The sequence below is a fragment of the Sapajus apella genome, unplaced genomic scaffold (genome assembly GCF_009761245.1).
Source record: "Sapajus apella isolate SASKATOON/1434 unplaced genomic scaffold, GSC_monkey_1.0 scaffold15, whole genome shotgun sequence".
Lineage (NCBI taxonomy): Eukaryota > Metazoa > Chordata > Mammalia > Primates > Cebidae > Sapajus > Sapajus apella.
This window is the reverse complement of record NW_022436955.1, coordinates 15,818,005-15,845,995: the sequence shown is the minus strand read 5'-3', so window position 1 is coordinate 15,845,995 and position 27,991 is coordinate 15,818,005. Positions and strand designations below refer to the sequence as shown.

At 48.2% G+C, this 27,991-nt stretch overlaps 2 protein-coding genes across 7 annotated transcripts; one reads left to right on the top strand and one right to left on the bottom strand.

Annotated features, from left to right (window-relative positions):
• Positions 1-594: 594 nt before the first annotated feature.
• Positions 595-9,337, bottom strand: TXNL4B (thioredoxin like 4B). 3 transcript variants are annotated; one of them, XM_032284345.1, is made up of 4 exons: positions 9,079-9,337; positions 5,604-5,772; positions 4,131-4,282; positions 595-2,259 (listed from the first exon to the last, which is right to left on the bottom strand). In XM_032284345.1, the coding sequence occupies exons 2-4, from the start codon at positions 5,733-5,735 to the stop codon at positions 2,094-2,096; spliced, it is 450 nt and encodes a 149-aa protein (XP_032140236.1). In that variant the 5' UTR covers positions 5,736-5,772; positions 9,079-9,337; the 3' UTR covers positions 595-2,093. The 3 variants fall into 3 exon arrangements, with proteins under 3 accessions (XP_032140236.1, XP_032140237.1, XP_032140238.1); XM_032284346.1 differs by lacking the exon at positions 9,079-9,337 and having other exon boundaries at positions 5,587-5,772; XM_032284347.1 differs by lacking the exons at positions 5,604-5,772; positions 9,079-9,337 and adding an exon at positions 5,001-5,131.
• Positions 9,338-9,470: 133 nt separating this feature from the next.
• DHX38 (DEAH-box helicase 38) lies at positions 9,471-27,943 on the top strand. 4 transcript variants are annotated; one of them, XM_032284343.1, is made up of 27 exons: positions 9,471-9,586; positions 11,289-11,630; positions 11,956-12,143; positions 12,805-12,909; positions 13,762-13,909; positions 14,044-14,162; positions 14,320-14,396; positions 14,848-15,003; positions 15,549-15,710; positions 16,186-16,293; positions 16,594-16,706; positions 18,500-18,637; positions 19,022-19,208; positions 19,364-19,549; positions 19,895-20,035; positions 20,413-20,523; positions 20,599-20,715; positions 20,889-20,996; positions 21,312-21,424; positions 22,369-22,577; positions 22,674-22,828; positions 23,257-23,412; positions 23,509-23,643; positions 23,841-23,966; positions 24,449-24,544; positions 25,983-26,104; positions 27,445-27,943. In XM_032284343.1, exons 2-27 carry the CDS (start codon positions 11,308-11,310, stop codon positions 27,527-27,529), a joined length of 3,684 nt encoding a protein of 1,227 aa, XP_032140234.1. In that variant the 5' UTR covers positions 9,471-9,586; positions 11,289-11,307; the 3' UTR covers positions 27,530-27,943. The 4 variants fall into 4 exon arrangements, with proteins under 4 accessions (XP_032140234.1, XP_032140232.1, XP_032140231.1 ...); XM_032284341.1 differs by having other exon boundaries at positions 9,496-9,744; XM_032284340.1 differs by having other exon boundaries at positions 9,496-9,749.
• Positions 27,944-27,991: the final 48 nt, after the last annotated feature.

Genomic DNA, 27,991 nt, shown 5'->3' with positions numbered 1-27,991 from the left:
TCTTCAGCACCAAGTTCCCTGTAACAAGAAGCACTCCCTTGCTAAAGAACTGTCTGATTGTATTAAGTGGCTTCTGGTAGAACAACAGTAAGAGAAAAGCTCGGGTGTTCTTCTCTGCCTCCCTCCCCAGCACCACGTGTCCTCAGCCTATGGGCTTCAGCCACACCAAGCTCCTTGTTGCTCTCTGAGGCCAGGCCATCTCCAGCCCCCGGGCTTTATTTCCTCGGGGGCCCTCTGCTGAAATTCCCTTCCCCTTCCTGTATGAGCACCTCCTACTCTCCTTCCAGATAGATGCAGGCACTGTCTCCTCTCAGGACCTTTTCTGCCCTCCAGGAGCCATCTGTACTTAACGTAGCTTTCAGCATAGGATGGGGCATACAACAGGCACTTATTACTTGTGGAATGGAAAGCAACTAAGATAGGATCAAAAATACAAATCAGGACTTGAGAGAAAGATGACTGAAAGCCCTCGGGAGAAGACCCCCGAATTTTGCCCATGCCGGTTCTGAGTTTTGGCTGGCAGGCTGAGCACTTACTGTACCTCAAATACTGTGTGATCTGGGCTGAAGAACAGAAAACCCGACTAATAGTGGCTTAGGCAAAAAGAAATTTTATTCTTTCACAGAAGTCTGGAGGGAGGCAGGTCCAGAGTTCACGCAGTAGCTCAATAATATAAGGGATCGGGGCTCTTTTTGTTCTTAGCATATCGATGTTTACCTGACGCTGGGCACCTTGTGGGCCTAGGATGGCTGTTGCAGCTCCATGCATCAGGATTAAACCAGTGGCAGGAAGTGTAGGATGGGAGAGGACAGAGGTGGTGGGCTCCTTCTCTCTTTTTGTTGTGTCTTATTCCTGGAGGGACTCCCTCCTTTCATCAGCAGGGTCACAAGCAGTGCCCAGCAGCCTTCCCCCTCTGCCTCAGGAGCTAGAAACAAGCTCATGGCACTCCTCCCTGCAGAAAGGCGTGGAATGGAGCCCCTGGTAAACGTGGCTGGACTTGCAGTGACAGTGCTTCCCTGAACGGGACTGGGCTTCTGTTGGTGAGGAGGTCAGCAGCTGCTAAGCAGATCACAAGCTGCCTCACCTGCGGCCCTCCAGCTCTGCGCCCACCCACTCCTTCTAATGAGTCAGTTTCAATAAGTACCATGAGGTTTTGAGAGGAGTGGTAACTTGCCCATGGTTGTGCCAGGTGCCCCTGGAAGAGCAAGAATTCTCCACAAAGTTATTTAAACAGGCAAATACCACACAGGTGACATTTCATTCTAACACTTCTGACATCTCTTTTAGTTTAGAGCCCTAGTAATAAAATTTTCTGCCTCAGGAAGAGGCAGCAGTTTTTGGGTAAAATCTGCTCCTGCTAAGGGTGGCTAATTCATTGTTTTACCTCAGGAGAGTGGAGGAGGGTGAAGGTTCCAATTCTGTTTTCATATTCAATTTTATAACAAAAACATAATTAAAGGAGCCAACCAGGACAATATTTAAAAGCCAGAGCCAAAAAGGCTCCAAAATAAAACAAACTTGTCTGCTCCGTTAATTATCTGAAGAGAAACTACGGTAATAGGAACTGGAGATGGGAAAGCATGAGAGGTGTACGAGCGGAGGAACGGGTGAAGGGGTGTGTGTCTGTGTGAGTGTGTGTGAGCGCACACACGCGCGTGTGTGTAGTGTGTACGCATGCACCTATCTAGGGTAGAAAATAAGTATTTTTGCTTCTACGGAAATTGACTTTCCAGTTCACTGTGTATCAAATGAAGATGGTTCAATCAAATTGTACTAGCCAATGTCTGGAAGGATTCTGTATTAAAGGGATAAAGAAAAACATTATAAAGAGAAGTGAAAAAATCACCGTGGGAGAAAATGAACACCACTGACTTGGCTGCTCTGAGGCTCGCAGGGTGTAGACGGGCATCCCAGGTCATCAGAGAACCAGCGGGGTCTTTGCTCAGGGGCCGAGTTTTCTATAGGCAAGTCAAACCTCTTCTCCTCTGGGACACTGGGCATTTTTCCAAAGGACTCCAGAAAAACAGCATGGCTGGATTCAGGTATCATGTCAAGATGGGCCTTTTTCTTCATCTCCGACAGCAGTTACTGTGCTAAATGTCTTGATAGAGAAGGTCATATTTGGGAATATTCTTGGGATCAATAGGACTTTGGACAATAAGCTTCCCCCTCATTGCTCCTCGATAGATTACTTCAACCAAATCTATGAAGTCTTGTTTGGTTTTGAAACTTCCCACAAACTTAGTGTGATCTGGAGAGCTAGACAGCACAGAAGAGAAACAACTGCTCTAAGAACTCTGAAAAATCACTTGTTGAAGACTTTCAGGATAAACAAAATGAACCATAGCTTTATTTTCTTCTTGTCAATGAGACTTCAGACAGAAAGCCCAACATTAATTTTTTAATCTTTTTTTTCCATTTGGTAAATGACTAAACCCAGTGCAGTGGGCCACTTGAATGAAAGCTCTGTCATGCGAAAAGATTCAGCTTCAAATCTATTTTAATCCCAAAATCTGCTTTTATTACTTCTCAAATCATAAGCAGAATTCACCAAGTGCTGGAGTGCGCACTGTTTCTTGGTTCGCTGTTGTTGTTTTTGCCTGGGCACTGTGCAAAGCCCATTCACTAGTCACGGTCTTTAAGATCTAGTCACTTACACTTTTGAGTTGTAGGTATTAAAAACATTGTTTTTTTAGAAAAGTATCTCAAACACCAGGTATGTTACTGTAAAAATTTTGAAGAAAGAAATAAAATCACCAATGAGGCCAGAGGACATTTTTCAGTGTATATCCATCCTATCTTTTGTGTGTGTGTGTGTGCGCGCGCGCGCGCACGCTTATATACATTTCTTTTTTCCTCAACACTGGGAATTACGTCATACAAATTATTTGGTAATGTGCTTTTTTCCAGCTAACATATATTTCTTTCAGTCATTAAATATGCATCTACAACATCATATTAAAATCCTGGAAGTGTAATTACAGGTTTAAAAAATTTAAACATTTTTAAGTGTTTGATACATAATGTTGAACTGGCCCTGTTAAAAGGTTGTGCCAAATTAATACTTACAGCAAATGTGTTCTGGTAGAATAAACAGCTTTAAAACACTGTTTGTTTTTTTTATTTTTGAGACGGAGTCTTGCTCCATCACCCAGGCTGGAGTGTAGTGATGTGATCTCTGCTTACTTCAACCTTTGCCTTCCAGGCTCAAGTGATTCTCCTGCCTCAGCTTCTTGAGTAGCTAGGATTACAGGCTCCCACCATCATACCCGGCTAATTTTTGTATTTTTAGTAGAGATGAAGTTTCACCATGTTGGCCAGGTTGGTTTTGAGTTCCTGACCTCAAATGATCCACCTGCCTCAGCCTCCGAAAGTGCTAGGATTACAGACGTGATCCACTGTGCCCAGCATAAGACACTTTAAAACAGATAATATTCCACACACTTTCACATAAAGACAAATAGGGTACACAGATCTAGACAAGTGAATTCCTCAACTACAGTAAGAAATGGTCAGAATCATGGATGTATCCAACCACAAATATGAAGTATTAGACGGTAACTGGATAGAGTGGAAGGCATTAAAGAAGACTTCATGTTACTTATTCTTGACAGGCTTTGCTGAAGAATGATTTAAAATTCTCTGAGTGGTGAAAAGCAGGAAACTTTGTACGAGAGAAGCACATTTTAGTCTGCTGGAAGGAATGCGTCTTTTGTAAATGCCACTTACCAGTCAAAAGCTTAAGAACAACTACATACTTTTTTCAAATGAAATTCCTAGGAAAATGTTAAGAGTTCTTTCTTTAGCTAATATAGCTATTTTATATTTAATAGACTGAAGGATGGTTAGTGCTTTGCAAACTACTATTTCTTCACACTTAGGTTGGAAATTAAAATTTGACAAGCCGTGTGTATGCATTATTTTTTAAATTAAAACATAAAATTTGACAATCATACTTGAAACAGTTTGTAGCAAGGTTTTGCATAAAAAATTAGAGCATGCATCCACTGAAGCAATAGTACTGATATAAGGCTCACAGAGCCAACATCACATGCAAATAGGCAACTACTGAAACTGCTTACCAAAGGAAACTTTCAAAGCTGCAATACCTTCATATCAATGACACTTACCCATAATCCACTTTCATATGCTGCCCATTGAAGAAAAAGACAGTAGATGGAATATAACTGATGTCAAAATACTGTGTATAAACTGGAGTTTGGTCCACATCTACCAGGTATATAGTAGCCATTTTACTTAAGTCAGAAGAGGTCTTAGAAAGCTGCAAATAATGAGAGAGACAAAGGTTACAATATGAGAGGCAGCTAATGTTTCTTCTGTGAAACTCGTGACTACAACCGAGTATTCTATTAGAAAAAACTCCCGGGCCAACAAAGCAGCTCACGTTGCTCCCCTATTAGACACGTAACCTCATCCTCCAGAGTCTCAGTCATTGCAGACTGGGTTAGGAGGGGACCTTGGGGAAAACTGTGTGAATCTATTTCTTCCTTTGTTTTATTTGAATGTTTTATAAAAGTAACCCATGCTCATTCAACTTAGAAATATGTAATATGGATACTGAAGCTCCCTATATTCTCCTTCCTCCCAATCCTCCCAGAAATGATAATCATGATCATTAGTAGCAGACAATTGGATGACATTACTATGTGGTAACTGTTCTAAGTGCTTAACATTTGTTAACTCATTTAATCCTTACCACATTCTTATGAAGTATGTGCTACTAGAGTCCTCATTTTATAAATAAGGAAACGGCTGCACAGGGAGGGAAAATAACTTGGCTCAGGTCACACAGCTCCTGAGCAGTAGGGCTGGGATTTGAACTTCAGTAGCCTGGCTTCAGAGTCTACACTACTGACCTCTGTGGTATTTCCTCCTCCCTACAGCTGACGATGGAATCCTCTGGTCCTTTTCTCCCCAGGGTAACACATCAGACCCTCATTGTAACCACAGAAAAGAGGATTCATATGCTCAGCTATTACATGGGAGGGGAGCAGTGGAAACGGCAGGAAGAGGTCTTAGTTCTGGGTTAGTCTCTACGCAATGAACAGACAAGAACACTCCCATGCTGTCCCATCTTCCTCCTCCTTTCTACTCAGAATGTGAAGACGTGCTGTGAACCAGAGATTATCATCAGGTACATACTGGAGGCAGCACACTAGAAAAGAGTATTTGCAGCTACAGAAAACTGAGTTCAAATCCTGGCTCTGAAATTTAATGGATCAGTGCCTGTGAAAAGCTACTTGACAGTTCTGGCATTTTTTTCTCCCACTGGGAAATGGGGCTACTAGTATCCTACTGCTGCGAGCACTGAAAAGCTAATGTTCACAGATGCTTGTTAATAGTTTTCTGCTCTTCCATCGCCTTGCTGGTGAAACAGCACTGACAGCTTCTAGTGGGTAAGGACATCCAAGGCAGATACAGCACACACAGGTGTGGGGGTTCGGCTCAGGGCAGGCACACAATCAGCTGTTGGTGAACTAACAAATGAACAGCTGACTACTCCCTTTCATACCCTATGCAGATGCTGAAGTGAGAATATGCAGATTATTAATAGAAACCACTTACGCTAGACATTCACTTACAATATCATCTAGCTGCAGACAGACAGGATCTTCATCTCTCCCGAACCTGAGAACCAACACCTTCTCAGCAGTACTTTTTATCGCCTGGTCTACTTCCTTTTTGCTAGTCAGCTTGGGCAGTAGAAAGCTCATCTTGAAATAACCCAAATGTGACTCCTCACTCTCACTCCTGAAATAAAGGCGCAATGTTTAAAGACAGTTTAGAGTAAGTATACGAGCCCTTGTTAAAAAAAAAAAAAAAATTAATTCACAGAGTAGGTAATGTATTCACACGGCATAAAAAGAAACATCATAGAAAGGTAATACTGTGGAGTTTCCCCCTCCTTGTCCCTGCTCCCTGGGCCCAGTTTTCATTGATCCCTCCCCCAGCCCAGATAACTGCTCTCATTAGTTTCTCATGTATCTTTCAGAGTTTTGTTATGCATTCGCAAAAAAAATGCAATTATGTGTTTCTCTATATATTTTTTTCTCTCTCTCCCCCGAAGATAGAGCCTATTGTATCAGTTAGTGTTCCGGCAGGAAAGTGATGACACTCACAGATTTGGTAATTTGAAGGCAGTTTAACTAAGGCAAGTGTAGAAAAGCCACAAGGTAAAGTGCAGTACTTTGGGGCTAGTAACAGCGGGATGCTGTACCCACCCCTAGGCCATGGGAGGAAGGGGCCATGGGAGGAAGGGGCCATGGAATGAAGCAGTTATAAGCATTGTGTGGTAAAGAGAGGTGAGTGGAGAGGACGGTGTATAGGAGGGCGGCCTGCGGTTAAGGGTTACAGCCACTCTCCTCCCTCCCTCCTACCCCTGCTCGTGCTACCACAGGCTGACTCCAACTGGAACCAGAAGGCAGGGGCCTGCTAAGGCAGGCAAGCTTCCCAGTCCAAGAGCATTCTAGAGGAGGATGAAGAATGGCTGTGGAAGGACAAATGGCAGTGTTCCTGGCTCACAAACTTAGTCTACTCTTCTGCACTTTTCATTATTTCGAATCTAACCGATGAAGATTACTCCATAACTCTATATAGAGAGCAGCCATATTCTTTGCCATGGCAGCATATTATTTCTTTCATGTGTTACACTTTTTAAACAGTCCTTTATTGTGGACATTATATTATTACAAGTCCTGGCTTAAAGATTCTTGATACACAACTTACTAGGTGCACCTCATTACATGACAAATAGATCGATTAAGAGTGTATGTGAAAACCACAATTCCATAAACAAATCATAAAATACTGAGGTGGAAGGGGCCTAATCCAGCCCTGTCATTTTACAAACTGGCTTGCTTACAGTTGCACTTCCTGCTACAACATCAAGGACCAGAGTACAGGCCACCAAAATTCTAGTCCAGGGGTCCTTCTACTACAATGAGCTATTTTCAAAAGATTGGAAGAAATTTCATTTTTGAGAAACTCTTTGACCACGAAGCTTAATTTTGTGGACATCAATAAGAGACTCCGTTGAGATACTCGGTATTTTGAATTCAGTTCCAAATACGGAAAGGGAGGATTTTTCTATATTTTTTTGTCACAAGTCACATTTTAAGATATGAATTAAGCCAGGCATGGTGACTCATGTCTGTAATTCCGGCACTTTGGGAGGCCAAGGTGGGTGTGTGATATTGTGCTGGCCTAGAGCCAGAACCAGAGCAAAACTATTTTATAAAATGCAAAACTGTTTTTAGATAAGTTGAAATGGCTGCCCCATTCTCCTCACAATAACTACTGTCCTTGGCCTCTAGTTTGTTCTTCAAAACTATGTAAAGTTGCTTACCTTTTCTTAACAGTAACTGCCAGAATTGCTAGCCTTTGCTTACCGGCAATTGCCAGACTAAGCAGCCCAAGCTAGTTCCATCCTGGCTCCTGTGACTTATAATAAGTAACTAAGGTCTGTGATTTCCACCTTAACCAGATAATGTGTAAACAAATGTTTATCTTGACTTCTGTAAACCACTTAAGTGACAAACGGAATGACAAAAGTCCCCTGGCCCTTGGAATGTCCGGAGACCCCCACCCTCATCTCTGCCCAGGAGGTAATTTACAGAATCCACTAGCCCTCGGAATGTCTGAAGCCTTTTCATCCCCATCCCCGCCCCTCACCCCCACTCCCACGGTGGTTTTTCGGGTATAAAAAATGGTGGCACCCTCCTGTTGCCACCACAGGTTGGAGAGACGTGAGTCCTCTGTGGTCGCCGGCATAATAAATGACCCAGCAATCTGGCATACTTTTGTCTTGTGGTAACTTTCTACGCTCCGGTCAAATACAACAGGTGGATCACCTGAGGCCAGGAGTTCAAGACCAATCTGGCCAATGTGGTGAAACCCCATCTCTACTAAAAATACCAAAAATTAGCCAGCGTGGTGGCAGGCGCCTGTAATCCAAGCTAGTCAGGAGGCTGAGGCAGGAGAACTCCTTGAACCCTGGAGTCGGAAGTTGGGATCACTCCATTGTACTCCAGCCTGGGCAATAAGAGCAAAACTCCGTCTCCACACACACACACAAATAATTAATAAAAATTCACACAGGAAATAATGTTGTTCCAGCTATATATCATACTCTAAATATGGACACTAATGGCCCAAAGGGACATCATCAAATGTGAGCAGTAGAACAAATTACCAATGAAAGGGAAGGTCAAAGAGAAGATGGATCTATCCCACTAGAATTCAAACAAACAGCAACTCCTCTGCGTTACTGATCAAAAGGAGAAGGTAAGGGGAGAACAAAGTTGTCAGTGGCGAGGCCATGGGTGGAACTGGACAAATGTTGGAAGGAGGAGAGGAAAACTAAGATCACATCTAAGAAAATGTCCATAGCAAACGATATCCACAGAGAATTCCCAAAAGAAGAGGTACAAATGGACAGTAAATAAATTTGAATAGTTAAGCTTTACTAATAAGCAAAGAAAAGCAAATTAAAAGATACGTTTAAAAATTCACTGAATTGGCAAAAATTAAACAAGATAGTGGTACACAATAACGGCAAGAGTATGACTGTAGAGGCAGGTACAGGGAGTCCTTGCTGGAATGTAGACACAAAAACCTTTATGGATAGAAAGCTGACATACTCTTTGACCAATAATTCCACTTCTTTCCTCTCTCCCTCTCTTTTTTTGAGAAGGGGTCTCCCTATGTTGCCCAGGCTGGTCTCAACCTCCTGGGCTCAAGCAATCCTCCCGCCTTAGCCTCCCGAGTAGCTGTAACCTCAGGCAGCGCCACTACTGCAGAAACACCAAAAAAAGAGGAAGAAACATAAACTTTGAACCCACTTTTGTACAGAACCTAACTGCAATGTATTCCAGAAAAACAACTGGAAATAAACATCCCCAAACACCATCAGTGGTCATCTCTGCGTGTGAACGTATGGGTGATTCTTACATACAGCGCGGCGCGCGTCTTTATTTTCCAAAATATCCCATATATACATTTAAAGTCACCTGTATTGCGCTGCTCCTGGCCCACAGCGCTACGAACCGTGGCACTTACCTTACTCGTCCACGCCGCCTCCCTCCCTTCCCCTTCGCGGCTGTCAACAACTCCTTCTCGAAAGAGCCAGGACGCGGGTTACTCCTTTCAACTGCCCCAAGCGGAACCGGACCCTAAGGCCAAACCACCCTCGGGCTGTTGCCTAGCAACCTCCGTGGCCTCGCTGGCGGGAAGGAAGCCTAATAGGAAAACGCGCAAGCGCAGAAAGAAAACTCGTTCTTCGGTCGGCCCCGCTCAATAGTCCAAAAACCAGAAGAGCCTCTACTTTGCGCGGCTCTGACCAGAAGTCTTACGTCATTTCTGCCAGTATCGAAAATGGTCGACTTTTCCCTCCTTTTCCTGCCGCCAGACCAGAGGCGGGATGTCGTCTCTTAGACTAAGAGTGATTGGTCACAAGGAGACTCGGAAGTGTCTCTGATCAGAGCCCCAGAGGAAGCCAGGAGAGTTCGGTCGCGTTCCGTTCCACACTTGGATCCAGGAATCGGCATGTGATAGGCTGCTCTCTATGGTACCTTTGGGCGGATAGAGGGGGCCGCGCAAGGTATTAAGGGACAATAATGGCCGCATTCAAGGTGTGGATTTTGGCTCCTTGAGGCTGTCTAAGCGAGGTGTGGCAGCGCCGGCGCCCCAGATTCTGGGACTGAAGGGTCCCAAGAGTCACGCTTGGTGAGTTGAGAGTCCCTTCTTCGTTATTGATATTCCCTTCGCCAATCATGGCGGCTCCGGGCGGCAGATATTGGTTCCCTGCTCACGTCGGGGCCCCGGTTTGGGGAGTTCCTCTGTCGTCCCTGTTACCCACCTTGCCTTACTCACCTCAGGGATGCTGCCTCCATCCTCCCCGCCTTGTCCTTTCTCCTTGTTCTGGTCAGATCCTGCTGCCTGGAGCGGCCTCGCTGAGATCCAGAGATGCTGCCTGGAGCGGCCCTGCTCCCTCTCTCAGGCCTCCGCCTTAGCCCACCCCAGACTGTCACTTTGTGTCTTCCTATGCTCTCTCACAGTGCTGTTTATACCTGGCAATCTGGGGGGCGATCTGTTCTACTAGAATATCAGCTCCAGGTGGGCGGGGATTTTTGTGTTGTTCTGTTCTCTGTTGCTACTGCCGAGAACTACGTTTGGCTTAGGGAGGCCCTTAGTGAATAATTGTCGAATAAATGAATCCAGGTTCCTTCTTCCCTGGCTTCCTCGTATCCCTTGTAGTTTCTTTGCCATTCATCCTTCTCCTTTGCTTTGATAACTTGTTGGAATGAGAGGAATTATCCAAGCACCCAGAACTAGAATATGTTGATGTGTGGGAGATGTGTAGTGAGAGGTAAAGAGGAATTTGTTTCAAGCAGAGTGCCAGAAGGCTTGTAGCCACTTAAATACTTCTCAGTAACACTTTTTCCTAATCTAGTGTTTCTCATAAATATTTTTGGTGAACATGGTTCGTTATTAAACTGATTTTGGCTGCTGTGAGTAAATTGTTTTCTGTAAAACGCAGCTAAGCCAAGAAAAGCCACTAATGTATGGAGAACATGGATGGTAGCCTTATGCCCATCTCTATGCTGCTGTACGTGATGTTTAAAGAGAGGGAGAGGTAGAACTCATGTAAAAAATTGGTGAGGGACCAATACTATATAGGAGGATAGCAAATAATGTAATGTAGCAGTTACATTTATGTAACTCTTATGGTTACATAAAGAACTACTCTTTATGGTTTCACATACAGTTTTTGTTTGATTCTCACAATAGCTTCATGGATTAGGTAAAGTAAAAATTATTTCTATTTAATAGATATGAAATTATGGCCAACCAAAGATTAAGTTATTTGCTTATCATACAGGTGGAAAGTGTCAAGAGCTTGGTTTCTAATTGAGGTTTCTGACTCAAACTTAGTGGTATTTCCCCTACACCCCTGTGACAAATGACATCAGGCTCTAGAAAGTATCCCTTAGTGAGGCCTTTTATTGCCTCTTGGATCCTTGTGGGGGGTGGGGAGGAATATATGGTGTGTGTGTATCTGTTTGGGTGTCTGTTGGGGGTGGAAATAGGATCTTTGGAGATTGTCAGTGACTTGACGGAAAGGTCTTGGAGAGAGGCAGCAAAAGTAGTCCTGGTCTTAGGGGGAGATGAGGACGGTTAATCACCTAAATTTAACTGTAACTGTATTTATTCTGGGATATAGTAGAGCTGAGCCTTCTCCAGTAGCAAATGGTTTGCCTTCTTTCCAGAGAAATCCCATATCCTGTGATGGGGGACACCAGTGAGGATGCCTCTATCCATCGATTGGAAGGCACTGATCTGGACTCTCAGGTTGGCGGTCTAATTTGCAAGACCAAAAGTGCGGCCAGCGAGCAGCATGTCTTCAAGGCCCCTGCTCCTCGCCCTTCATTACTGGGACTGGACTTGCTGGCTTCCCTGAAACGGAGGGAGCGAGAGGAGAAGGACGATGGGGAGGACAAGAAGAAGTCCAAAATCTCTTCCTACAAGGACTGGGAAGAGAGCAAGGATGACCAGAAGGATGCTGAGGAAGAGGGTGGTGCCCAGGCTGGCCGAAATATCCGGAAAGACAGGTAAAGGCCTTACAATGGTTTAGTCCACAGAGGGAAGCGAATGGAGGCCGGAAAATAACATCTCATTATCTCTCAGTTTTCCTGTTGGACATTTAGAGCTTTATGATTTTATGATGATTATGTAATATTGAGGGTAGGTAGGAATTTGTGGGGCAAAACAAATGTGGCTAAAGAGTAGACGGTAGAGGTTAGAGATGCCTTGGATTATTGTCATATGTGAGCCTGCTGTACCAGGGAGAGAAAGTGGAAAAGGACAGATCACTTGTTTTTCGGGCAGAGTTTTTCTCCTATGGAGGGGCTCTATCTCTTGCCCTCCTTGTTTCAGACATTATCGATCTGCTCGGGTAGAGACTCCATCCCATCCTGGTGGTGTGAGCGAAGAGTTTTGGGAACGCAGTCGGCAGAGAGAGCGGGAGCGGCGGGAACATGGTGTCTATGCCTCGTCCAAAGAGGAAAAGGATTGGAAGAAGGAGAAATCGCGGGATCGAGACTATGACCGCAAGAGGGACAGAGGTAAACTGTTAAGCAGAGTTCCTATTGTCCAGTAGCATTTGAATAAACATGGCACCCTTTTTCCTGTTGCAGGAGTTTTTACAACACCCCTAAGTTAGGGAGCCCTATTTGCATGATGTACGCCTGAGTGGTTTTGACCCTGTTGGGATTGGGAATACTAGTTTCAGAAAAGAGCTGTTGCCTGTAACATAGCTGCTCTCCTTGAGTGTGTGGCCTTTGTTTTATTATGAAAATTGATGATAAAGGAGATAAAAAGGAATATATATAAGAGACTGGAGTTTATAACAGTATGGGTTATAGAGAAAGGACAGTGCTATGGAACAAAGCTAGACATAAAATCCAGTGCTGTCCATGCTCAGTATTAAGTTTTATAGCTGATAGAATTGTAACTATTAAAAAAGTGATTCACTGTAAACTTTTACTATTATTTTTGAATTCTTGCTGAAAAATAACTGTTACTGTGCGTTTGAAACTTTCTAGCCAGTAACTTTTTTCCCCTTGGGAGAATGGGCATAGGTGAGTTTCAGGAGCCTGCAGCTCACATTTGAGCAGTGCACCTTGTACCTGTGAGTTAGTGGGCAGCCTGTCCTTTCTTTAGGGTGAAGATGGGTGTACCTTAGGGTGGGACACACGTTTCTAAGCTTTGTGTGACTCTTCATAGATGAGCGGGATAGAAGTAGGCACAGTAGCAGATCGGAGCGAGATGGAGGGTCAGAGCGTAGCAGCAGAAGAAATGAACCTGAGAGCCCACGACATCGACCTAAAGGTAGACTGTTTTGTTGGTTTGTGAGGGTTCAGGTGTATAAAAGGCAGAATGAGTGACTCTCGTCTTTAGTGAGATGGCCGAGGCACTGAGTCAGAATTCCGATTCTACCATGAACATCTTGGCATGGTTGGTTCTGAGTCAGGTGGGCACAGCTCTGCACTTCTCCATTGGGGAATATGCTTACTGTGAGGCTGGTTTGCTGAATGGCCAGTTTTCCAAATGGCCTGGAAGAATAGGGAGCTAGAGGTAGAAGAAGGGTTTATTAAAAAGAACTATTTATATCCAAGAGGGGTGTATTTGTAGAGATAAAGTAAATATCCCTTAAAATGTTGTCATAAACACAGAATGAAAACTGGACCATTGGCCAGGTGCAGTGGCTCATACCTGTAATCCCAGCACTTTGGGAGGTTGAAGTGGGCAGATCACTTGAGGTCAGGAGTTCAAGACCAGCCTGGCCAACATGGTGCAACCCTGTCTCTACTAAAATACAAAAATTAGCCTGGTGTGGTGGTGGGCACCTATAATTTCAGCTACTTGGGAGGCTGAGGCAGGAGAGTCACTTGAACCCTAGAGGTGGAGGTTGCAGTAAGCCAAGATCATACTACTGTACTCTAGCCTGGGTGATAGAATAAGACCTCTCAAAAAAAAAAAAAAAAAAGAAAAACCCTGGACCATTAAAAATTGAGGTATCTTTAAAAACTGTCAAAACCAATCTTATCCATTATAGATCCGTGCAAGGTTTAGAAATAGTAAAAGGAGTAAATTTGGGTAATTGACTTTTGGCAACTGGTTCTAGAGCCATGTTGTGGTTAAGTGAGATGTTGCCTGTGGATATGTCTTTTGTGGCCCCAGATGCAGCCACCCCTTCAAGGTCTACCTGGGAGGAAGAGGACAGTGGCTATGGCTCCTCAAGGCGCTCGCAGTGGGAATCGCCCTCGCCAACACCTTCCTATCGGGATTCTGAGCGGAGCCATCGGCCGTCCACTCGGGATCGAGACAGGTGATGTTCTGGGCAGAGCAGCCTAGTTTCGATAGGTGGGCAGTAAGGCGCCTTGGCAGAGAGAGCAGATGGCGGCCAGAGGGACATGGCTTAGCTCAGTGACGGTTTTCTGATACTGGTGCTGCTGTTCCCAGGTCTGTGAGGGGCAAGTACTCGGATGACACACCTCTGCCAACTCCTTCCTACAAATACAACGAGTGGGCTGATGACAGAAGACACTTGGGGTCCACCCCGCGTCTGTCCAGGGGCCGAGGTGAGGCCTGGGGGCAGGAGGCAGAAGAGCAGTCTTGCTCACCCTAGCAAGTATGAGCAGGGGCTGCGCTTCTTGAGCCGTGCAGCCCTGCAGATCTGTCCAGGGCCACTGGGGATAGGCCAGGGCGTGGACTGACCTGCTCCCTGTGCTCCCCCAGGAAGACGTGAGGAGGGCGAAGAAGGCATTTCGTTTGACACGGAGGAGGAGCGGCAGCAGTGGGAGGATGACCAGAGGGTAAAGATTTATACCTCTGAGGGGCTGATTGAGGCTGGTGTCCGTCCTCAGATGGGAGACCCTCCAGTGGGACTGGGCTTTGATGAGGGTACAACTGATCCCTGTTCAGCCCCAAAGCCCTGGAGTCTCTGCAGAGGCATAGGTGGCACAGTGAACCCTGTCACTCACTGCAGTAGGCTGACTTTACTCTTCTGTTATGTGTTGGTGCCACCATGTGGTAAATCTAAGAAGTGCTGTCGTGATGGGCTGCCCTCCAGTCCTGTGTGTAGTCTCCCACTGTGGTTCTCCTCCAGATGGCACGTGGGTGCAGGGTGGCCTTTCTTACACCCTTCACAAGGGTAGCTCCATTGCAGTAGTGACTTCTTACCAAGCATCTCCTCCTCTGTTGGCCATGTCTCGTGCATAAACTTGATCTGTTCCTTATTCCCTTGCTTCGCCTCCTGCCCTGCAGCAAGCCGATCGGGATTGGTACATGATGGACGAGGGGTATGATGAGTTCCACAACCCGTTGGCCTATTCCTCCGAGGACTACGTGAGGAGACGGGAGCAGCACCTGCATAAACAGAAGCAGAAGCGCATTTCGGCTCAGCGGAGACAGATCAACGAGGTGAGGCTGCCTGCAGAAGTTGGAGCGGATTCAGAGCTGGAGGTGGAGCATGTGGGGAAGCAGCAGGTTACACCCAAGTGAGGTCAGCACAGCTTGTCCCCCATTGCTGAGAAGACCAGGTCCTCTGGCGGTGGAGGAGGAGTGGGTGATGAGCCTTTTAGGAGCTTAAGGATAGCCCCCGCTCGTACTTCTCTCTTCTGCGGTACTTCCCTGCGGCGAAGTACCGTTGATGGGAACAGGTGCGGTGGGAGCTGCCTCTGTGGGCTGTGTTCTTTGTGTTTCTGATGTGGGTTAGGGATGCTCACCATTCGTGTGTCCATCTAGAGGTTCTGATTTAGTTAAAAGGTACTGCTTCTTGGAACAAAGTCCTGCAGGTGATTTTGTCTGTGGAGCTGTGGGTAGAGGCTAGTGATATCTTTACAGCTACTAGTGGCCTTCTGTTGGGACTTGATATGTGAACTTGATATGGGACTTGATACCTGGTAACCTTTCAGGACGACTTTTGGGGTGGAAATTTGAATGTGGCTTCCAATGTGTCCTCACAGGATAACGAGCGCTGGGAGACGAACCGCATGCTCACCAGCGGGGTGGTCCATCGGCTGGAGGTGGACGAGGACTTTGAAGAGGACAATGCGGCCAAGGTGCACCTAATGGTGCACAATCTGGTGCCTCCCTTTCTGGATGGGCGCATTGTCTTCACCAAGCAGGTAAGCCTACTCTGTGGCCAGGAACAAGACCGTTCAGAGAGACCTGAAGTGGGCCAGCTGCAGTGGTTCATGCCTTTGGGAGGCTGAGGTGGGTGGATCATTGGAGTACAGGATTCAAGACCAGCCTGGGCAATACAGTGAAACTCCATCTCAAAAGTACAGAAATTAGCTGGGCGTGGTGGTGGGCACCTGTGGTCCCAGCTATTTGGGAGGCTGAGGCAGGAGAATTGCTTGAACCTGGGAGGCGGAAGCTGCGGTGAGCAGGCATCCCACCACTGTGCTCCAGCCTGGGTGACAGAGACTCTGTCTCAAAAAAAAAAAAAAAAAAAAAAAAGAGCCCTGATGTGGAGACAGAAAGACAAAAGAGAAAGAAGAAAATAGCCAATAGCCTGTACCATGAGAGCGCGTGAGGGTAGCACTCACTTTCACGGGTAGGACTCTTATGAAATTGGCCCTCTTCCTCCACCTGCTGCAGCCGGAGCCAGTGATTCCAGTGAAGGATGCCACTTCTGACCTGGCCATCATTGCTCGGAAAGGCAGCCAAACAGTGCGGAAGCACAGGGAGCAGAAGGAGCGCAAGAAGGTTGGTTTCTTGTCACCGGGGTTGCAGTCTATGCATTTTTTTTTTTCTTCTTTTCAAAAGTCTTATTAGGCTACAGATAGGAGGTAGGACTCCCCTCCATCAAGTCCTTAGTCTTGATAGCCACGAAGCCTGGTGTTGGGAGAGCTGGAGACTTGGGGCTTAGAATGCATGGCTCGGAGCCACCAGCGCCCTGGGGGAGTTTACGACCTGTGGGGTGAAGCCTGCTGTCCACTGGGATTGATTTTCCGTTGCCCACAGTCACGTGGCAGGAGGGAGCAGACTGACCTTTTTCCTTTTCAGGCCCAGCACAAACACTGGGAACTGGCTGGGACCAAACTGGGAGATATAATGGGCGTCAAGAAGGAGGAAGAGCCAGATAAACCTGTGACGGAGGACGGGAAGGTAGACTACAGGTGGGCAGCCTCTGCCAGCAGTGGAGCGGCCTTGCTCCAAAGATGGGGGGCCCTTCCGGGCAGTCGCGGCAGAACCCATCGACTTTGTGGCTTCTGAGTGGGAGATGCTTAAGATGCCTCTCGGCATCTTCTGCTCTCTTCCAGTCCCTTCCTCCTGGTCTCTTCACTGTCTTCTACTTTTTCCAGATGTGATTCCTGCTGTCCCCACTGTTTCCTCTGGTGCTGGTGTTGTGAGAGGAAAGAGGCCCAGGGAGGTTAAGTACTTGTCTGAGGTCACCCAGCTCGCCAATGAGAGAGTTAGGATCAGACCCAGGCAGTCTCACGTCACAGCCCACGCCCTCAGCCACTCTGCTGAAGTGTCTCCCAGGTGTTCAGCGTGGGCGGCTGGGTTTTACTCTCTTAGTTTTCAGTTCACTATAGGAACTTTAAAAAAATTTTTTTTTAATTTTAATTTTTTGAGACAGAGTCCTGCTTTGTCTCCCAGGCTGGAGTGCAGTGGTGTGATCTTGGCTCACTGCAACCTCTGCCTCCCAGGTTGAAGTGATTCTCCTGCCTCAGTCTCCCATATAGCTGAGAGATTACAGGCACCCTCTACCACACCCGGCTAAATTTTGTATTTTTATTACAGATGGGGTTTCACCAGGTTGGCCAGGCTGGTCTCAAACTTCTGACCTCAGGTGATCCGCCCTCCTTGGCCTCCCAAAATGCTGGGATTACAGGCATGAGCCACTGCGTCTGGCAAGAAGAACTATTTTTAAAAGGGGTTCTGAAATAGAAAGGGTTATCTTATTGGGCAGTGACTTCTCTGCTCATAGAGGCATCTAAGCAGATGCTGAGCTAGGATTCCTATGTTGGGCCAGTGGCTGGACTCACCTGTCCCTCAAGATCCTCATCCATCGAATGCCATCACATCCTACTGAACAGTCATTCGAGTTAATAATTCTCTCTACTCCTATGTGAAATGTCCAAATGACAAGTTGGTACTATTGATCAGTCCTTACTTGTCTCTAGTTAACTTAATTCCTTAGGTATTAGTTATTGGGTGACCAGGAGCAACTGGGTGAAATTAGAAATAGGAAGCATAACAGAGCATAGGGTGGCAAGTCTGCCAGGAAAACTCTCCTGGGGAAGGGGTTGGGGAGGGGAGTGTGGACAGTGTGGAGCACTGAGCTGGTGTCTTTTTGCCCTGCAGCCTTGGGAAAGTGACAGTGCTCTGAGTCTTGGGTGTGTATATGTATCAGACATTGAGAGCTTTCCGTAGAGGTTGCAGGTTTAGTGGGGCTGTTCTCACAATTCTTTGAAAACAAAGCCCTACAGACTATGCTGTCCTGCTGTCCTGCGAAGAAGAGGGAGGAAGTTTGACCCATGTCACGTGCTCTGCACCCTTACTTCCTTGCAAGGCCTGTGTGGCTATTTTAGCACTTTAGGTGTTGTGCTGAAATTGCCTGAGGGTATTTTCTACAAGTTAGTGGCCTGGGAATTGATTTCTGCTCCTTTTCTGCTTGCTTTGTTTAGGTTAGAGGGTTTGCCAGCCTGGTTATCTGTAACTCCTCCAATCCATGTTCAGCTCTGTTGGACCCTGGAGTGTTGAATGTTTTGTGGATGATGGATTCTTAACGTGGCAATTTCAGTCCTTAGGTCGATGAGAACCATCTCAGATTCCCTGGCTGCTTTGGTGTCTCAGATTCTTGTGGAAGTCCTCATTCCTGAGTGTAGGAGGAAGGGCAGTAACCCAATCTGCAAGGGCAGCATAGGGCACCATGCAGGGTGTTTAGGCTGCTGTGTGTTCCTAGGACAGAGCAGAAGTTTGCAGATCACATGAAGAAAAAGAGCGAAGCCAGCAGTGAATTTGCAAAGAAGAAGTCCATCCTGGAGCAAAGGCAGTACTTGCCCATCTTCGCAGTGCAGCAGGAACTGCTCACTATTATTAGGTAACTTCACCCAGGGTCCAAGAATCCAGTGTCAAATCAGGGAGTCAGGAGCAGACCCAGGTCTCCCATGTTTACCCAGGAGCTCTTTTCCCTTTTGTGCATTGCACCCAGTGGAGAAGGGAAATAATTTTTTTCTCTGACCTCATGCCTGGGGTACACCGCACAAAGTAACAGAGGGCACCATTTTGTTTTAGCTCACCTGTTTAAACCCCACCGTATTCCAGGTGTTTCAGGTGGTATCTCAGTAAGAGGCTGTTTTCCCAGTGAATTCTCCCTTCTAAGCTGGCATGCTCCATGGAGATAGGAGGTAGTGGAGGCTTCTTGGAGGCTGGGTGTTGGCCTCCTACTTGAGCTGATAAGCCCTTTGCCTGCTTGTCCTCGTAGAGACAACAGCATCGTGATTGTGGTTGGGGAGACGGGAAGTGGTAAGACCACTCAGCTGACGCAGTATCTGCATGAAGATGGTTACACGGACTATGGGATGATTGGGTGCACCCAGCCACGGCGTGTAGCTGCCATGTCAGTGGCCAAGAGAGTCAGTGAAGAGATGGGGGGAAACCTTGGCGAGGAGGTGAGTGGGCGTAGGGGCCGAGCCATGTCGTTATTCCCCAGTAGCTTCCACCCATTTTTGCTAAAGGGTGTGATCTGCTAAGGCCTGGACCCCAACATGGGGTGTGCTGGTGGTGAGCTGGTGGCCAGGACATCCGAGCCATCTCTGACCTCCAGGTGGGCTACGCCATCCGCTTCGAAGACTGCACTTCAGAAAACACCTTGATCAAATACATGACTGATGGGATCCTGCTCCGAGAGTCCCTCCGGGAAGCTGACCTGGATCACTACAGCGCCATCATCATGGATGAGGCCCACGAGCGCTCCCTCAACACCGATGTGCTCTTTGGGCTGCTCCGGGAGGTGAGGGTTATGTGGTTTGGTGCCTCTGCACATGGGGTGTTAACCAGAGCAGCACCAGTAGCTAGTGGGGTGCTCCAGGTGGGCTGAGGGGGTCTCTGGCAGGCTAGAGTTTCCCTGAGGCCTCCAGTTGCAGAGTTCAGATGTAGGTTGTAGTTTAGGCTGTTCTTGTTTCACTGAGAGTGACTTGGGGTTTTCTGCGCAGTGGCTTCGTTGCTTCAGGATTGGTTAAGAATTGAATAGGCCCTCAGCTTTGGCTTCTGTTTCCTTGGGAGTTGTGCTGATGGGATTGCAGGGCAGGAGCCAAGGGTCCCCACCACGGGGCCTCTGAGCGGCCTCTTCTCTCAGGTAGTGGCTCGGCGCTCAGACCTGAAGCTCATCGTCACATCAGCCACGATGGATGCGGAGAAGTTTGCTGCCTTTTTTGGGAATGTCCCCATCTTCCACATCCCTGGCCGTACCTTCCCTGTTGACATCCTCTTCAGCAAGGTATTGAGGCCTCCATGTTATGAACTGACCCTTCCATGCCATGCCTTTCTCTGATGAGAAGCCAGCTGGACGGTGGAGGGTGGGTAGGGGACTGGGTTGGAGAAGATTTCATGGGGACCATGGTGCAAATGGAGCAGCCTGCAGCTGTGGGGCTCAGGGGGACAGAGGACTGTGCTCTGGGCAAAATTTTGTTTCATTGGTTTTTTGGGGCTGAACTATAGGTCCTAGGGAGGCACTGTGGCTTCTTTTAGAGGCCTTGCAGTCAGGCCTATCTAGAGGTGTGGTGGCGCTCAAAGTCTATGGCTCTAGCCCAGAGCAGGGCCTGGGCCACAGGCTTCCAGTACCTCCACCTGACCATGTCCCTGCTGCTGTTGCAGACCCCGCAGGAGGATTACGTGGAGGCTGCGGTGAAACAATCGTTGCAGGTGCACCTGTCAGGGGCCCCTGGGGACATCCTTATCTTCATGCCTGGCCAAGAGGACATTGAGGTGTGTGCCTTGATCACTGTGGTGAGTGGGTGACAGGTTAGGGTTCCGGTGTCTCACAGCTCCCTGGGCTCTCAGGTGACCTCAGACCAGATTGTGGAGCATCTGGAGGAACTGGAGAATGCGCCTGCCCTGGCTGTGTTGCCTATCTACTCCCAGCTGCCTTCTGACCTCCAGGCCAAAATCTTTCAGAAGGTGCGACAGCAGAAATGTCCAGGAATGGCTCCTGGAGTTCTCTAAAGGAAGCGAGAAGGGATGTGACTGTCCTGGCAGGGGGTGAGCTGGCAGGTGGGCTTTTTCCCCTCGTGGAGCATTTCCTGTCTCGAGGGACTCAGCTTTCCCTCCCTGTGTGTCTTGCCCGGCTCTAGGCTCCGGATGGCGTTCGGAAGTGCATTGTTGCCACCAACATTGCCGAGACGTCCCTGACAGTTGACGGCATCATGTTTGTTATCGATTCTGGTTATTGCAAATTAAAGGTAAGAGAAGACATGGCAGGCAGGGCCTGGGTCTTCACCGGAAGCTAACTGAGCTACGGGGTGGGAAGTCAGGGCCTTGCTGCAGGCCCCAGGATGTGGGAGCATAGTGGAGCTCACAGAGCTGGCGTCTGTGGGGAAGACGTCTTCAGGTGTTCATGAGAACATTCCTCGAGGCTCTTGGCTCCACAGGACGGCTCCCGGTGCTTCTGGCTCTTCCTCTGCCATGTGCAGCAGCCAGGGCTTGTCTTTGTCTCAGGGCTGCCTCTGTTTTCCCCTCCCTCTGTCCTTCATCAGCACTTCGCTGTCCCCTCCTAGGTCTTCAACCCCAGGATCGGCATGGACGCTCTGCAGATCTATCCCATTAGCCAGGCCAATGCCAACCAGCGGTCAGGGCGGGCCGGCAGGACGGGCCCAGGTCAGTGTTTCAGGTAGGAGCCCTGTGCTAGCCTGCTTTCCGGGGTAGCGCTGGGGTTGCTGAGTGTGGGACCCAGGCTGGGGGGGGCAAGATGCTGGTCCCTAAGGCTGGAGGCCGCTGGTAGGGCTGCTACTTATTAGTCCTTTCATCCTGTGCTACTGAGTGGAAGGAAGGAGTGGTTTTCCCAGGAGCTCTGAGGTCTGAGGTTGACCTACATGGACGTAGGTCCACATGCAGGTAATACAGCCTATCTCCCTTCAGAGGGTAGGTCTGGACAAAGGATGCCACTGATTCTTTTTCACTTCTGTTGTTCTCTTTCCATGTTTTCTTTTTTTTTTTTTCAATTAGAAACAGTTTTGCTCTGTTACCCGGGCTGGAGTGCAATGATGCAATCACAGCTCACTGCAGCCTTGACCTCCTGCATTCAAGTGAGCCTCCCACCTCAGCCTCCCAAGTGGCTGAGATTGCAGGCAGACCCCACCACACCTGGCTAATTTTTTCAAATTTTGTAGAGATGGGGTCTTGCTATGTTGCCCAGGCTGGTAGTGTGAACTTCTGGCCTCAAGTAATCCTCCTGTCTTGGCCTCCCAAAGTGTTGGCATTATAGGCGTGAGCCACTGTGCCTGTCTTCCTCCCCCTTTTTTTGTTCCTATTTTTAAAAATAATGTATTTACTCTAGAGAGTTAGTGAATGTACAAATATATCAAGAAAATAAAACCCAGCCATGATTCTAATCCCAGGCCCATTGGTTCCAGAAATGAAACAGACAGGTAAGAGGCTCCAGAAGAAGAGCTGAACTGGCACATTGGACTTTTGAATAGGTGGAAGTCAGTGACTCACTGAAGTAGGGGGTTGGGAGAAGAAATGAGAAATTTCCTCCCTGCCTGTGGGATTTCATCTGTACTGGCTGCTGTGGGGTTTCCTTATTGTGAGAAGATGGTGTCTTCTCCCTGCCAGGCTCTACACCCAGAGCGCCTATAAGAACGAGCTCCTGACCACTACGGTGCCCGAGATCCAGAGGACCAACCTGGCCAATGTGGTGCTGCTGCTCAAGTCCCTCGGGGTGCAGGACCTGCTGCAGTTCCACTTCATGGACCCGCCCCCGGAGGACAACATGCTCAACTCCATGTATCAGCTCTGGATCCTCGGGGCCCTGGACAACACAGGTGAGGTGGCCCTGGGAGTCTTACGGGTGCTGGTGCTTGACTTGCCTCCTTCCTCCACTGTCCCGTCAAATATCTGGGCTTGCTTATCTCTCCTAGGTGGTCTGACCTCTACCGGGCGGCTGATGGTGGAGTTCCCGCTGGACCCTGCCCTGTCCAAGATGCTCATCGTGTCCTGTGACATGGGCTGTAGCTCTGAGATCCTGCTCATCGTCTCCATGCTCTCGGTCCCGGCCATCTTCTACAGGCCCAAGGTGGGGCAGCGGCCAGCTCTCCTCTCCCACCAGAGGGCTTGAGGAAGTGTTGGAGAGGGGAATGGCTTCTCTCTGTATCACTGAAATGGAACAGAAGGCAGAATCAAAGTTTCTGAAGAATGATTTTGCTGTTCTTGGTTAAGCAGGTTTGGGGTAGGGGAAAGGAAGGGTTGGGCCAGTGGTTCTCAGGGAATGCTTTGGAATTTGCAAGAGCATTTTTTATCTTCTAGTATGATTGCTCTTGAGCCCTCATGTTTTAGAATAGACTTTTTAAAAATTATTTTTATTTTTCTTAAATTGTCAGGGTAACCTGTTGACATGTTTGAAGTTCTCTGTGTGGGTAGGTGGTAGTGTTAGAACCTCTGGGATGTGCTCAGTGGACCTGGACTCCCCTGTGCTTAGAGCGAGTGTTCTTTTTCCTTTCCTAGGGCAGAGAAGAGGAGAGCGATCAAATCCGGGAGAAGTTTGCTGTCCCTGAGAGCGATCATTTGACCTACCTGAATGTCTACCTGCAGTGGAAGAACAATAATTACTCCACCATTTGGTGTAACGATCATTTCATCCATGCTAAGGCCATGCGGAAGGTAGGGGTGGTGGCCCAGATGAGCAAGATATTCGGATGAGGGGAGGGTGGGGAGGGAAACAGGGATCCCTCCTGGTGCCTCCATGTCCTGCCCCAGGTCCGGGAGGTGCGAGCTCAACTCAAGGACATCATGGTGCAGCAGCGGATGAGCCTGGCCTCATGTGGCACTGACTGGGACATCGTCAGGAAGTGCATCTGTGCTGCCTACTTCCACCAAGCAGCCAAGCTCAAGGTGAGCCCGGGAGCCCCTGGGCCCCTACTGGCCTGATACCTATCTGTATGAGGGCAGAGTTCTTCCTTTCTCCTGGTGTGGTTCTGCAGATCTGGGCTTCCCCCAAAGGGTGTGTCAATACAGCATTAAGGAATGGGGTGGCTGCCCAAAGGGGTGGTGTTTTCCTGACATGACTGCCTGTTCTGTCTCCTTCCTAGGGAATTGGGGAGTACGTGAACATCCGCACAGGGATGCCCTGCCACTTGCACCCCACCAGCTCCCTTTTTGGAATGGGCTACACCCCAGATTACATAGTGTATCATGAGTTGGTCATGACCACCAAGGTGAGTCTTTTCCAAGGTGCTTGCATAACGCAGGGCCGCCTCTCTGGGCCAGGCCTTGAAACCCCTCACTGCCTTCTGGCATGAGCTTTTAGCCTGGGAGCCTTGAGGCCACGTGTGTTGCCATATGAAGCTGGTTTTCATTTGGGTACTCGGGGAAGTTCTGCACAGGGTTGAGTCGTAGACTGCAGTGACCTCAGCCATGCGTGCAGGATCGTTCCCCACTTGCTGCTTGGGATGAGCAACCCCTGTTGGTGTCATTCGAAGGATTTTCGGAGGGGTTAGGCCTTTTCTGTTAGATACTAGGGGATATTTTCTTAAGCGTGGAGGAATTTGGATGGGAGTATCTGGGGTTTTTACTTTCCTTTTTCAGCCTTGCAGGGCCAGGGATTGGGCCCTTCCCACGTGGCTTCTAATTGTGGAACCACTCTGGGAGGGACATTGGCCCTCCTGTGACCCTCGCCTCCTTGTCCTTCTGCCCGCAGGAGTATATGCAATGTGTGACTGCCGTGGACGGGGAGTGGCTGGCGGAGCTGGGCCCCATGTTCTATAGCGTGAAACAGGCAGGCAAGTCACGGCAGGTGAGGCTTCTGTGCTCTACCCAGAGGTGCTGTTTGCCTGTGGGGTTGATGTTCCCTCAGCTTGTATTGAAGGCTCATCATCATCCAGCCCACTTACTTCTCTCTCCAAACATAAAGGCTGTGATCCAGCAGGCTGGTCTGTCTGATTCCCCACCACCCATTCCAGTTGTTTGGTAGGCTGAGCCTTTAGAAATAAAACTAAAAAACTCATTATTGAAAAGTCCAAATATTCATAACAGTGGGAAAAAAACAGTACAACAGGCCACCACGAATTCATTGCCATGCCTCTGTAATTGTCAACATTTGGTCAGTTTCACTATTCCTACCCCCCCCTCCACACACATCCATTTTTTTTTTTCTGGAATATTTTAAAGCTTATCTCATATATCATATTATTCATCCATAAATACTTGAGTATGTGTCTCTGAGTAAAAGGACTTTAAAAATTTCTAAATATAACCTCTGTGCCATTATCACTCTTAAAAAAATGAATACTTAATGTCACCTAAGTCTCTAGTCTACATTCGGATTTCCCCATTTATCTCAAAGATAATGCTTTATGATGAATAAGGATCCAGGTATTGCAACTGCTTATGTCTGTTAACTGTTTCATTCTAGAACAGGCTCCGCCTCATGCTTTTTTTCATGACATTGATTTATAGGAGCAGCCAGGTCATTTGTCCTGTTGAATAGTCCGTATGATGTATTTGCCTCATTGCTTGGTGTTTAACCTATGCCTGTGTTTCATGTACTTGTTGTAAGCTGGTGATGAGTCTGACTGCTTGATTAGATCCCAGCTCAGCTGTGTGTGGCAGAAATACCTGCATATGGCGCTGTGAACCTCCTCTTAGATGCTGTCAGGAGGCATGTGAGGTCTGGTGGCCCTACCTTTGCTGATGGGAGGATGGATGAGAGGCCCCAGTGGTGGCATTCTGCCCCTTCCCTGATAGGTTTCCACTGCTTCTCCATCTCTTCGAGGTTTTAGTGTCTGTTGATGGCCATCACCTAGATCCATTATTTAAGGTTGCAAAATGGTGCTGGGCTTTTGCTTTCCCCTTTCATAGCATAATTCTCTCTACTCTGGGCCTGCCTGCACCTTCTGCCTGTTCATTCCAGCCAGCAGGTAACATCATCTGTGTTTTTCTGTACTTCCTGGCATAGCTGTGAACTTGATTTTTTAAATAAGAAAGAAATGTAAGTACTCCCTGGACTGAGGCGTGACTGGGTTAGGACTGACTTGTCCAGTGTCTCAAGTCAATGAAAAAAGCAGGCCTCAGCTGCAGAAGAGAAGGCGGCCTTGGTATCAGGGCAGGTAGCCATGTGGAGTGCTGGCCTGGTGGACGCAGCACCTGGTTTGTGGCAGGGACATGAGTGCCGACAAGGCCGCCTTCCTCAGTGGTCCCCAGTAGGCTGAGCCAAGCCTGTCTTTCTTCTCTAGGAGAACCGTCGCCGGGCCAAGGAGGAAGCCACTGCCATGGAGGAGGAGATGGCGCTGGCCGAGGAGCAGCTGCGAGCCCGGCGGCAGGAGCAGGAGAAGCGCAGTCCCCTAGGCAGTGTCAGGTGAGCTCCTGCCGTAGGACTGGGGGCGCACCCATCCCAGGAGGCTGCCAGAGACCAGGCCCTGATGCAGGGCCAGGATTTATGAGAAGGTGCATGCGTGAAGGTGAACTGGTGACAGAAGTTGCTTGTGTGTTGGGTGGTCACATAGATGCGTGGGAGGAGTTCCAGACAGCTTTAAAGGGGTGAATGTACACCTGTAACCTCTGCTTATCGGCTCAGATTCAGGGCCTGAGGTTGACTGGAGTAGCAGGGTGGGTCTCACATCTTTCCTCACAGTGCAGTGGAGAGAAGAGCTCCTTGGGCTTCTGAGTCTGTGCTGGTCCCTGGAGTTAGGCCACACTTGAAGGTTGCAGGCACAGTCCTCTGTGAGACTGCCCTCACTTCAGATACCAGCTGCAGGCGTGGACATCATCCTTACTTCCAGCCAACCCGCTACAAATTTGGCGATCCCTATGGACTCCTGCAGCTTCAATATTTGCTTGAATGACTTCCAGAACTCCAGAGAGTGCTGTACTTACCATTATAGCTTTATTATAGCAAAAAGGTACAAAGTAGAACCAGCCAAAGGGAGAGATGCATAGAGCCAGGTCTGCGAGGGTCTCAAAGGCAAAGCCTTGTTTGTCCTCAGGACCATGTGCCCCCGTGGCACATTGATGCATGACAGTATGACAGGGTATTGCCAGCCAGGAAGCTCACTTGAACTTCCATGTCCAGAGTTCTTATCATCAGGGTTCTGTTACTTAGGCATGAATGACTGAATCATTGTCACGTGGTAGAGCTCAATCTCCATCCCCCGTCCTCTTCAGAGGTGAGGCTGACAGCACGTGGCTCAGAGCCCCAACGCTAACCCCGTGGCTGAGAGGCCAGCCTGCCTTGAGTCATCTTGTTGGATAAACTCAGGAGCTCACCAAGAGTCACCTCATTAGTGTGATCTCTCAAACGAGGGCTGAGGGGCCCCCATGAATAGCAGACACTTCAGTCACTTGGGAAATTCCAAGGGTTTAGAGTTGCCTCCCAGGCACTGGGACAAAGGCAGGTGAAATTCTTTGTGACACAGCTGGAGTGGTGCTAAAGCTGCCTTTGTAGTTCACATACAGACTCTGGAAGGAGTTGTTAAAATCCAATCTGAAGCATATTGGAATGAGTGAGCTTCCTTGATTACATCATCAGTCGAACATGGGGATGGCAGGGGAGTGGGAATGTGCCAAGGAGGAGATCCCTTGGCCCCAGAGCTCCCCACCACAGGTTAGGACAGTAAGGCCTGGGACTCTGCATCCTCCTGCCCTCCCTCCCGGCGGAGAGGGCACGGTGTTTCCTGATTCCTCCTGTTGTGTCTCCAGGTCTACGAAGATCTACACTCCAGGCCGGAAAGAGCAAGGAGAGCCCATGACCCCTCGCCGCACGCCAGCCCGCTTTGGTCTGTGAGCTGAGGCTGTCCCTGGAGAGGATGGCTGCAAGTATTGGGCCCTGAGCCCTCTAGCAGAAGCCCTGAGGCTGCGGACAAAGCCATTCATCTGAGGACTTTTATCTGTGCACTTCATGGCCCTGAGGCAGTTCCTGTTGGACCAGGCTCTGTGGCAGAGGAGGTGGGGTTCTTCCGTGCAGGAGCGTGGCATGGTGGGAGCCAGGCTGCAGAGCATATGAGATGCTGCCTGGGCAGCGGGAGGTGGCTGGACCCATCGCATCCAAATAAACCAGCCCAGGACACTTGGCATATGTGTGACTTGGCTGTGGCTATGTCTTTTTTAATCCTTGTGTAAAGCAGCAAAAAATACGTAAAGGGAATTGTAATTTGGTTATAATTCAGGATTTGGAAATAAATTTATTATTTGTAAAACAGGATTGCATTTCTGACTTCTTTTTTCGCCCCCTTAAATCACGTAATAA

Bases quoted from the DNA above. Each gene is read 5' to 3' on its own strand.
- TXNL4B (XM_032284345.1), bottom strand. From the start codon at position 5,735: ATGAGCTTTCTACTGCCCAAGCTGACTAGCAAAAAGGAAGTAGACCAG. The intron at 4,283-5,603 runs GTAAGTGAATGT...CATTATTTGCAG, and splicing joins GTCTGCAGCTAGATGATATT to CTTTCTAAGACCTCTTCTGA. The intron at 2,260-4,130 runs GTAAGTGTCATT...TGTGCTGTCTAG, and splicing joins CATATGAAAGTGGATTATGG to CTCTCCAGATCACACTAAGT.
- DHX38 (XM_032284343.1), top strand. From the start codon at position 11,308: ATGGGGGACACCAGTGAGGATGCCTCTATCCATCGATTGGAAGGCACT. The intron at 20,036-20,412 runs GTATTGAGGCCT...CTGCTGTTGCAG, and splicing joins TTGACATCCTCTTCAGCAAG to ACCCCGCAGGAGGATTACGT. The intron at 23,967-24,448 runs GTGAGTCTTTTC...TTCTGCCCGCAG, and splicing joins AGTTGGTCATGACCACCAAG to GAGTATATGCAATGTGTGAC.